At 41.0% G+C, this 11,672-nt stretch overlaps 1 protein-coding gene across 1 annotated transcript; it reads right to left on the bottom strand.

The window, feature by feature from the left end:
- Positions 1 to 536: 536 nt before the first annotated feature.
- Positions 537 to 8,422, bottom strand: LOC306960887 (uncharacterized protein). The gene is made up of 4 exons (XM_079553490.1): positions 8,213 to 8,422; positions 4,855 to 4,949; positions 3,303 to 3,345; positions 537 to 1,868 (listed from the first exon to the last, which is right to left on the bottom strand). Exons 1-4 carry the CDS (start codon positions 8,286 to 8,288, stop codon positions 1,342 to 1,344), a joined length of 741 nt encoding a protein of 246 aa, XP_079409616.1. The 5' UTR covers positions 8,289 to 8,422; the 3' UTR covers positions 537 to 1,341.
- Positions 8,423 to 11,672: the final 3,250 nt, after the last annotated feature.

Here is an 11,672-nt window from a genome sequence, read left to right as displayed (position 1 = left end):
CTTTATACCTGTAGCCATCTCTACTCTAAACTCTGACCATAAAGGGAGAATACAGGCATTGAATTCTGTGTGAGGGGAAACAGTTGCATTCTCTTTGTCCTATTGTTGTACATAAAATAGCCAATGAGGTTTGCACTTCGGCATCTTATTGGACTGGTGAATGCATGATGTTTCTGTTTTCATGCATGCTTGTGCTGCAAAACGAATTGCCCCATCAGAGACATGAAATAAGTCGAGTGAAGAATCCCTAAATCTCCCAAATTAAACTTTGACTTTTCTGAGATTTGTTGAAGGCACTTTTATGACTGCACCGAGGACCTGTTCACCTCCAGGACCCGGAAGCTTGTTGGTCAGATCACAGCTGACCCTTCCCACCCTGGACACGGACTATTCACCCCTATCCTCTCAGGCAGGAGGCTATGGTCCATCCAGACCCATACCTACCGCCACAAGCACAGTTTCCACAGTTTTCCTTGCACTACTTATATATAGTGTGCTGCACAATGACAACTTACTTCCATTTTATCATCCAGTGAGTTTATTGTTATTTAAAGCATTCATATTATTCATCATCATGACAGACTGAGATGCCCAGACATCAATGTGATTCAAATGCACGTGTTTCCCAAAACAATAATAGTTGGTTGACAGTTTTTGTGAGATAAAATTTCAATATGTCTCAATCTGGAAGACGGCAACTGTTTTTTACAAGGGATGAAATACCTGAAAATATAATTCCTAATATTTAAAAGAAAAGAAACTAAATGCAAACAACCCGTGCTGAATTATCCTGGACAGTATATCTGGTGGATTTTGTTTTTAAGAGCACTTAACACATGTTTGAAATAACTCCTCCACACAGCTTCCCTTAAAGATACATTAACTGTACACCACACCAGATTCACGATTTTATCTGGTTTAGAAAATCTCAAACTAATGCCAATGCAATGATTTCAGGGTTAAAGAGGGAAAAGGGGAAAGTGCAAGAAATGGACGCATCAACCACGTTTTAAGAGCAATTTCTAATCACACAGATTAGTTTGTCATTTAACGCCTTTTATGTTTTTATTTTGTCTATAAATACTAACGTTTCAGGCAAGGACATTAGTGGTTCATGAGTGCATTTCTTAGGCTTTCAAAGCAGGGACCACAGCTCATCACCCCTCTCTGGACAACAGTTGAGGCACAGAATGAGGAAATAAAAATTGGACAACACCAGAAGCTATTTATAAGCATGACAGCAAAAAAGAGGTGTGTTTGGGTTGTGGTCCTGCGCTTAAAACTTCAGATAACTACGCTTTTTACTCCACTTTTTGGAGAACATTCGAGCCGTCAACAGTCCTACGCAGCCGCATCAGCAGCCGGGGCAGCTTCAGGGGCGGGCGCCTCTTCTGCCGGGGCCGTATCAGCAGCGATCTCCGGGGCTGGGGTCTCCACGGGGGCGGCTTCTACCGGGGCAGCCTCCACCACCACCACCTCTGCCGCCACCTCTGCAACAGCGGGAGCGGCTTCCTCTGTCACCGGGGCAGCGACTTCAGCGATCATCTCGGCAACAACCTCTGGGACAGTCTCAGCTACTGCTTCGACGACAGGTTCAGCCGCCGTTTCCGCCACTGGTTCGGGCGCCGCTGCCGCTACCTCTGGCGCCGCTTCTACTGCCGCGGCGGCCGGTTCTGCCACGGGCTCCGGCGCTGGCTCGGCTGCCGGGGCCTCCGCTTCTGTCGGGGCGGGTGCTGCTGCTGGCTCAGGCTCGGGTGCGGCGGGGGCAGGCTCGGCGGGGGCGGGCTCGGCGGGGGCAGAAACCGCCTCTTCTACTGGGGCAGGTTCAGCTGCAGGGGGCGCTGCTGCTTCCGGGACCGCCTCTGGAGCTGCAGGAATACAAGGCAGATTTGTCAGTGCTGAAGCTCAGATGTGATTAGTTTTTCAAGTGTTTGATCAGACCCAGCATGCTTCCATATTTACTTGTACTTTGCCGAAATTGGCAACTGTGTCTCAGACAAAATTGCCATGACCTGTGGAGTCCCCCAGGGGTCAATCTTGGGACCCATCTTATTCAACTTGCACATGCTTCCATTGGGTCAGCTAATAAACAGCAACAATGTGTCGTACCACAACTATGCAGATGACTGTGAAGCACTTTGAATTGCCTTGTGTATGAATTGTGCTCTACAAATAAACTTGCCTTGCCTGGCCTTACCTATTTACTAAACCGAACTAAAAACAAATCCTGCTTCCTGCTTTATTGGAAAAAAAAATGTTTTAGTTGCTATCAATGCATCTATTCAAATTATTCACTGCAAGGGCCTCCAGGTTTGTAGCCCTCCGCTTCATTAACCTCTTAACCCCCACCTGAACCAAGCTTATTGTCTCCAGTTTGGCTTTACCCAAAGATTCTCAACGGGACAGCAACAGAGTAATGCCTCATTTGAAAGCTAAGACCTTCAAAAGTGATCAAAACTTTTTTCTCATGTGTTTTCGTTGCTTTTTGATGCTTTATCATCACACTTTTTTGTTGCGTTCTTGTTGTGTTTATGTCACTTTTTTGTTGCTTTTTCATTGCGCTTTTTTGTCACGTTTTCATCAAGTCTTGGTCACTTTTTTGGAGTGTTTTCGTTAAGTTTGGGTCACTTTTTTGTCAGTCTTTTATAACGTTCTTGTCACTTTTTGTGGCTTTTTAATTGCCTTTTCATCGCTTTTTATTTCTTTTTTTGTTGTGTTTTCGTACCATTTTTGTCACCATCGCTTTTTATTGCTGTTGTTGTCTCGTTTTCATCCTGTTTTTAGCACTTTTTTTTATGTTTTCTTTAAGCTTTTAGATTTGGGTGATGCCAAACTGAGAGCTTGGTTCAGGTGGGGGTTAAGAGGTTGTGGTTTCCTCATGTGGCCCTTCATGAAAAAAATGTGTCCATCACTTTAAACTAGCTACCTAAAATCTTAATAATACTATTTATGTTACCTTCAGTTATGTGTCAGAGGTAATTTTCAAGTAAAATAAGGCTGTCGTGAGCAGTAATAATCAACCCTTGAGTGTATTTTTAAGATAATCCTTTCTGACAGCTTGTACACAGCACATAAGAAAGAAACCATTAGCCGCCTTTTACAGACTGGTTCATGGCTCTGGGCGTGGAGCCACAATCTGCCAGAGCTCAGTCTGACTGAATAGACAAATCCCTCAGTAACAGGAATCTGAACAGACAGCCCAGATACAACTATTGAGACTGATCACTGTAGCATGATTGATATTTGGATGTGTGGTATTGGGCGTATCGTTCAGGAAGGCAGTGTCTAAAACGTGAGCTTACCTTTGGCCGGGGCTGCTGCGTCTCCGCTCACAGATTTGTACGCCTGAAAGAAAGAGATATGAATTTTAACATTCCTTCACAACCTTTGATAAAAAATACAATATGAGAAATATTACACAATGATCACAGACGCTTTGTCCAGTTTGAACAAACTAAAACTCCTGAACCTAACTTTTCCCTTTGCGGTAAAGTAAAAACCTTTTTTTTCCCCCCAAAGGATATTGTGGAAAAATAACTGCAGCATGTTTTCTACATCTAATTATTAAACTTGCTCATCGATGGTTGAACTTTGGTAGAGGAGCAAATTATAGTATGCCCTGCTTTTTGTGTGGATTTTTAAAAATGCTGGTGTGTTGATATACTCAATAGCAAAGGCTGAACTTTGAAAGAACCCCCTCCGCATGATTTAAAGTAACAGGCCACTGTTTTAAAATACTGAGATATGTTCTTACCTTAGCTTAGACAGGTTGATGAGTAGCTGTCTGGTCTTTACGTGTGCCATCAGTCACGTAAACAGAGCAGTTAGCATATAGCCTCTCCTAGCATAGGTATAGCTCCAAACTGAGGTGAAGTTAGTTACTACCAAGCTCTCTCCCTATTTAAATATGGTTACATGAGCCTTTATACGATCCAAGTATAGTCACACAAAATTAAACATGTCGATATATTAGGCAAATAAAAAAGGGAACTATATTGCAAGGCGTAGTAATAAGATACAGACGGCAACTCATCATAGAAGGGGGCGTGGCTTCACTGAGGGGGAAAATACAATCTTTAGAAAAACACAATTTTTCACTCTTTTTAGCCATTTTCTGGTGGAATATGAACTTATTTATCACACATAAATAAAGTCAAGTGTAAAGCAGGCCGATATGGATTGTTCAGTAGAAGTGAAAAAAAACGGCAGTTGTAGCTAGTGCTAGCTAACCGTTAGCATTAGTCCGATGCTAACATGAAGCATCAAGTTAGCATTCTCCGTTATTCATGTATTTATGGGCTGTTGAACCACTTTGCTCCTCTCCATGTCTTTGTATCTTTATTTAGCAGAAAACTTTATTCATATTTCAGCTTGTGTTAATGTTGTTTTTGAATAATTAAAGAAAGTTTAGATTTTTCTCCAAATTGTTTTCAATCATGACCATAAATGAGCGATTCCAGAGATGCCGTCTGTATGTAGTGTAGACGTAGTGATATTACTACGCCTTGCAATATAGTTCCCCTTTTTATCCGCTTAGAAAATCGACATGTTTAATTTTGTGTGACTATACTTGGATCGTGTAAAGGCTCATGTAACCATATTGAAATAGGGAAGGTAACTTCACCTCAGTTTGGAGCTGTACCTATGCTGGAAGAGGCTAAATGCTAACGCCGCCTGTGCTCTGTTTATGTGACTGAGGGCACGCGTAAAAAACCAGACAGCTACATATCAACCCGTCTAAGCTAAGGTAAGAACATATCTCAGCACTTTAAAACAGTGGCCTATTCCTTTAAGTGACTCTCGAAATATCACACAAGCAAATAACAATAACAAAAGGTCGAAAGGTCTGCTCACATAGACGGCTGCAGCGAGGCCTCCTCCACACAGGACCACGTATGCCAGATTAGTGGTTCCACCGGGAATGCCGAACGCCATGTGTCGGACTGGAGCTGCAAACACAGACAAAAGGTTTTTATATTCATCTAAATGGGTTCGTGTTCTGTGTGCAAGTTTACATGACACCATTTTCAACTGCAAACAAGTCACGTTCTAACAAAGCTCTACAGGGGCCGGTTATATAATGGAGGGGAATTGTCATGCAGCTAGGGCTAGAGTTGCAAGATTAGGTAATACTGCATAATGTCCCCTGCAGAGAACAAAATACCCCGTCCCCATGTGGTCTCATCATGTATAAAACCTACTAGTTCAGACTTCAATACATAAAAATCAAACACACATTGCTGTAGTTGCATTGGACGTCTTTGTTCGCTGTTGTTGAGTTGTAGAGCATTAGGGACAGTACAGGTGTTTAAAGGGATTGCCAGTTGTTCGTGCAGCTGAGCCGATAAATAAATCAGATCCCAAACAGCCTCAGCTTAATCCCTCTTATACTTTCCACACACAACCGCAGCGGGTACAGAGAGGTCGTCTGTCAACACAGGGATATCTTTAGCATGATTTACTTGAGAGCGCATGTGATCAATGTGAGTCCAACGATAAAGTTATCTTTAAGGGCACAGTCCCATTGTTCCTCCAAGGATGGAAAAGGGTTTTGTTCATCTTATTAGTTGGATGTTTTAATTCTTGATTATGTTGATCATGACCTGATTCTTGATCGGTTGGTCCTAAAGCTTGGCGTTCTGAGAAATTAGACTGATATTTACGCGGTTAATTATTATACGGTATGAGGTTAATTGCTCAAAACTGTACTGTCAAAGAAATAATTTAAAAAACATACTCAAGTTGAAAGTTACAAAACCACTATAACTAACACATGTGTAGAAATGTGTTTCTCCACACAAAATTCACACCAAATACCACCTCATAAAACTTTTTTTCCCCTTTCCCTTGTGCCACCAGACTTAACTCAGGTCTAAACCTAACCTAAAATCTGAATTGGAGTAAATCAATGGTTCCCAAAGTGGGGCTCAGGAGTAATACAACCCCCCAAAAGCTTGACTACAAAACACGTTGAAAAATATAGATTCTGAAAGGAACAATACATTTATTTCCTAAAATGAACTACTTTAAGTCAGTACTTTGCCTATAATCATTGTTGCTTTTCATGTAAATTTAGCTGTAAAATTACTTTGAATGGGGTAAATTCATTATTAGAGAATCTTGGATCGATAAAGGGGACTGCGATGTCCCGGACTTGGGAATGGCTGGAGTAAATTGTGAGTAAACTGGATGTAAACCACTTTAAAATTGTAACATATTCCATATTTGTAGTTACAGTATTAAACATGTAATATGTATCTATTACATATTGCTATTTCATAAATGTAGCTGAGTTACACTACTTTTGAGTTACTTTAAGTTACTTTGGTAAAATCTAAACTGAAAATAGCCATAATGCCACTGACCACTCTCGTGTTTTGCTTTGACGACAGCTAGGGCTGGGCAATTAATCGAAATTTAATCGAAATCTCTACTTTGGTCAATCTCAATGATCGTCCTGGGACTTTATGGTTTGTACCATTTCTTTGGTACAAACAGAACCGAGTTTGGGAGTTTGGTCGAGGCAATGGAAGATTTTTGTGCATTAAATGAGACTTAATGAAAGCATTTTTTGTTTGTTTGAGCTGAAGTTTTAATAAAAGATGTATCTTATTTTATGAATCAGCAAAATGTATTTAATGAAAAAATCAAATCAAATCGAAAATTTATATCGATCAATATAAATCGCAGATCGCAGATCACAGACTGAAGATCTTATACATCGGTGTCTAACTTGATTTGGTGCATTTTATTTGGGTGGAGTTTGGCATTTCAATACAAACCATTTAAATGCACTTGCACTAATTGTAATGATTAATATGTTTCCGTAATTCTATAAGTAATGTTATATTCCTTACTGAAAAAAGTAACTTTTGTAACTTGTTCCTTTTGTAATAAATTACCACAAAACTGGAAACAAATAAATCCATCTGTAATTAAAATGAATAAAGTCTATAATTGCAGATGGCCCCGAAGAAGCCACAGTTTGAGAACCACTGAGATGAAGCATCCACACCTGAGGCTTTCTCTAATACCCACGAGGAGCAGGACTTGCTCCAACTCCAGTTTATTTATACAGTAATCAGCTCATCCTGCACGGTCTCGCCACACTCCCGTCCCAACATGGCTGCTGCTGGAGGAGGAGGAGGAGGAGGGCGCACGTGTGTCCAGTGTACACGTGTGTTACTGTAACGCATGTCTCTGCTACTGCCTGTCAGCTGTGTGCCCCTTCAGGACTGTAGCGCAAAGTTCAAGTGCATAACACATGCTGCACAGGTTGCGGAGGAGGTCACACATAGCTGTATGTTCTTGTCATGAGGGGGTGTGGTCGACTGCCAACCTTTCATTATAGAAGCCATTAATGCGTTCATGTATAGACAGGGAGGGAGACAGACATACAAAAAGTTATTCATATGCTCATAAGATTCCAATAATAATGCTACAGTTTTAGGCCCATTTAAGTTGCATAAGTTGTTCTACTGGTTTTTATTGGTGGGTTATATAATGAGAGCACTGTGCCCTCCAGCTGAACAACACATGGACTCGAAATACTAAAGGAAATTGAAATTCACCCAAGAGTTGGTTATAAAAACACTGGCAAGAAATGTGAAGCAAACCAGTGCAAGGTGGATTTGAACTATTACTGCAGCCTCCATGATGTGGACATAGACAAAGGGCATAAGCTCTAACACCACGCACACAATGTAAACACATGTTACACAAAAAATAAATAAATAAAAAACCTGCGTAAATCTTGCTATAGACCACATGGCTTTATGCTTAAAATCAAATGGAGAAAAAAAACCCCGTATATATCGTGGATGATTTGTTCTGTAGGGGAGGACTCGCTGTGCAGAACTGGATGTTCCCAAAGAAGGACACACCCCCTCCTCCTCGTGCGGCCACACCGTCCGCACTATTCAATTATTATAAGCTACAATATAACAAATAAAAGACTGTCAATTCAGACATGTCGAAGCTAATTCAACTATACAAAAGTAAACCAATCGGTCAATTTGTAGACATTTCAGAGGCATTTATTTGGAAAGGAACTTTTTCAGCGTCTGAAAGAAGAAAAACGCGCACATTCACATTTAAAGCAGCTCATTTTGATCCGGGCGCTTGTTATTTGATTATTCGTGATGAAAAGTCTGTCGAGGATGACATAAGAGCACTTTATGAATCGCTTTGTTTGTAAAGAGCGAATACTCACTGGCTGTGGGAGTATGGGGTTTGAGAGCGCTCCGTGCCAGCGGCGCCACTCTCTGCAATGCCCGTCTGCAGAACATCTTTCTCGGGTCCCAAAAGCAGCGAGGTCCGGCGTCTTTTGTGCAGCTTTCTCGGATAATGGCACGGTGTGCTCCACGGGTTTTAAATGCTGATTGAGAAATGGGAACGGCCCCCTCAGCGTGGCGCTCTTGCACGCCCTCTAACGGCGAAAGTACGTAACAACAGATACATTTCACTAAAACGTCCCATTGGCCTTGAGCCTCTGGACGGGCAACTCCTACTTCCTACACGTGGGAAAGAGCCTGGTCTGAGCTGGGCTTTATGTGGCTCTCCATTAATGCATGTTTTTACTATTGGAAGTAGGCTAATAACCAGAGGAGAGTAGTATTTACATTTAACCTACTCTAGTATGTACTTGAGTAAGTTTTTGAGGAAAAGACTGGTTTTACAATTATGGTGCTTTTCACTTCTACTTGAGTTATACTATAATGAAGTATCTGTTGTCTTACAGTAAAACAAATGATTTTTATGTCATTTCATTTGTTTTGTTTCTCATAATTTGTCACTATACTCAATTGTAAATTGAGTTACTCAGTACTCACAGTACTCAAGCATTTTTCCACTTACTTTTTTACTCTTACTTGAGTCTAACTCCTTTTTGAGTAAAATAATAAAGTAAAGTTACTTAATTTTAGCTACTTCTTCCTCCTCTGATAATAACTGAAATTAACGCACAAACTTGTCGATGTCCAGCAAAACATTCTTTACAATAGAAGTGGTTTCGAAACGAGCCGCTTCCTTGGCTGCACAAAACTGCCATTGCGCCCTTGGGCATGACACTTCACCCAGTTTCTTTTTTGAAAGTGTTTAAGCAGATAATACTCAAAATTGTGGTTGAAAACTAGGATTACATGAAATAATAATGTGGTCAGGTTATATTCCTATATATATAGTATATATATGTATATATAATATATATATATATATATATATATATATATATATATAATATAAAAATATATATATACACTATATATACTTTTTTTTTTGAGGATGGCCCCTAATGGAGTTTCCACACTTGTTCATCTGTACCCAGCCTTATATATGTGTTTTATTCTGTGTGTGAGTTAGTGAGGGGGGGGGGTGCGTAGACGGTGGGGTAAAAGTTTGAGTGTGTGTGTAATGTTTGTAGATATCCTGAGGGATGGGACGGTGTGCCAGGCGTACTTTGTGATATGTTTCGGTTTGAAAAGCGCTTTATAAATAAAGTTTGTTATGTATGTATATACTCTTTGGGGGCTGGACTGCACCACTCTAGCCCCCAATATATATATATATAAAGGGAATTATTTATTTTTTCAACACACAATTCTGCAAAGACTCTTCAGCTGTATAGGCTTCACAGTCTTTATTCTGACAATGGCTTTAATCACAGACCACCTCATCTGTTAGATAAAGTGAGGATCTGTGAAGAAAGCTGTTCAAAACTGCGCAGACTGATTATGACTGAAACTATGTTGTGTAAAACCTTTGTCTAGGACCTGATCAGACTGGTCCAACTGTATCTTAGCTACAGCTCATTTGATCTCTATTTATTTTTAATTAGCAAAACCTTCCTCTCCTTAAGATTAAAGACATGCAACGGTTAGCTGCAAAATGTGGCACTGATGTGAAGAAGTCTCTCCTCAAACCACAGCCGCTGCTGCCGTTTCTCTGGATTTCTCTGGATTTGGGCTTTGACTAAACACCCTGGTCCTGTTGACGACTGAGAAGGATATTGCTTTGATTTTCCTTCTAAAGCAAGAAGAACATTGATGTGCTTCTCTCAGCAAACCACCTATCACTCGCTCACACATTCCCTCTTCAACGGGTGAAATAAGATAGACAATATGTTTCCAGTTTTAAGACGACCACTGTAGCCCCTGAGCCTGAGTATAATCATTAAAGTACAATATAACTACTACTACAAGACTACAGGTAAACAAATGCATGTATCAAACTATGCATGTGACGTCCTCTTGATCACACATTGAGTGCACAATGACAGCACATGTGATTTCCTCAGTGCTTCACCCACGCAGTGTCCACACAAGACTGGAGAATGACGCGGCCGACTGCGACTGTTTGGACACACTTCTGTACCAGCAGACACATAAACTCTGGGGCCAACGCATGAGCAAGAGCAGGGAATATAAGGAATGTACTGGCAGCTCAAGGTTCAAGTGGATGTGAAAAGGACACCCCGGCGGTGATGAAGCACAGGTCGAACGGACTATACAGTAAACCAGGGGTAGATGATTTTGAGAAACATTATAATGAAAATAAGAGATCAAATTCCTTTTACAGTAAACGTGCAAGAAATAGTGTCAGTATTTTAAAAATGCCCAGGGAGAATGTCCCACTTGGTCCTACAGTATGTAATGTAAAACAGTGATTCTCAACTGGTGGGTCGGGACCCAAAAGTGGGTCGTGGAACCTTTTTCAGTGGGACGCGAGTCTATGGGGAACTTTTTTTTCAATATTTTCCATCTGAAACGGCAAGGAATTTCAGTTTAAAAGGCATATCTACTGCTTGTTCAATAAAACCACAATATTTTGTACGATATATATGACAAATAAAGGTTTTATTTGGGTTATTTGGGCCGGTCATCCGAGGGTGACGCTCAACAATGTTGGGTCCTGACTTTGGAACTTTGGCATTTGCAGGACAAAGTTCCTTACTTGAGGCTACAATGTTGAGGTTCAGCCCTTGGTGTTTTGGCAATGATGAAAATCAGCCTGCTTCAACGCAAACTTGCCGACCCCTGCAGTAAACCATGACTTCCTGACTACTGAGTGTTACATAATGGACTACGACAGGGTTAACTCATGTGGGAAAATAACTCAAGGTGCATTGCTGCTGTGTCCTAAAGTTAGACCCCCATTGCTCACTCCAGTTAACAGTGACCCTCTTAACCCTCACCTGTTCCACCAAGGAACAGGCCACCGTTTCTACATACTGCGATATGTTCTTAGCTGAGCTTAGACGAGCTGCAAAACGCAAAACGACCAAAGATGTTGTTAGCATTTGGCCTCTCCCAGTATATTCTTATAGCTCCAAACGGGGTGCAGTTAGAAGCGACTAAGCTCTTCCACGGGCACAAAGACCAGACAGGTACGTATCAACTCGTCTAAGCTCAGGTAAGAACATATCTCAGTCTGGAAAAACAGTGGCCTGTTCATTTAACCTAACTCACTTTCTCCAGTTCGGTTTTACCCAAGTCTAAAAGCTTCTTGACTGGAGAGTTTGGCCAGTGTGATGCCTCATTTGAAAGCTAAGACCTGCAAAACTGATCGTAGCTTTTATGTTGAGTTGTCACTGTGTTTTTTATCACTTTTTTCTTAGTTTTTTGTGTCATGTTTTTTGTTTTGAGTTTGCCACTTTTTGTTGCTCTTTTGCCACT

The sequence above is a fragment of the Gobius niger genome (assembly GCF_951799975.1).
Source record: "Gobius niger genome assembly, chromosome: 3".
Lineage (NCBI taxonomy): Eukaryota > Metazoa > Chordata > Actinopteri > Gobiiformes > Gobiidae > Gobius > Gobius niger.
This window is presented reverse-complemented; position numbering and strand designations above follow the sequence as displayed.

Coding starts and splice junctions, on each gene's coding strand:
- LOC306960887 (XM_079553490.1), bottom strand. CDS start 8,288: ATGTTCTGCAGACGGGCATTGCAGAGAGTGGCGCCGCTGGCACGGAGC. Junction 4,950..8,212: donor ACCCCATACTCCCACAGCCA/GTGAGTATTCGC, acceptor CTGTGTTTGCAG/CTCCAGTCCGACACATGGCG. Junction 3,346..4,854: donor GCCTCGCTGCAGCCGTCTAT/GTGAGCAGACCT, acceptor TCTTTCTTTCAG/GCGTACAAATCTGTGAGCGG.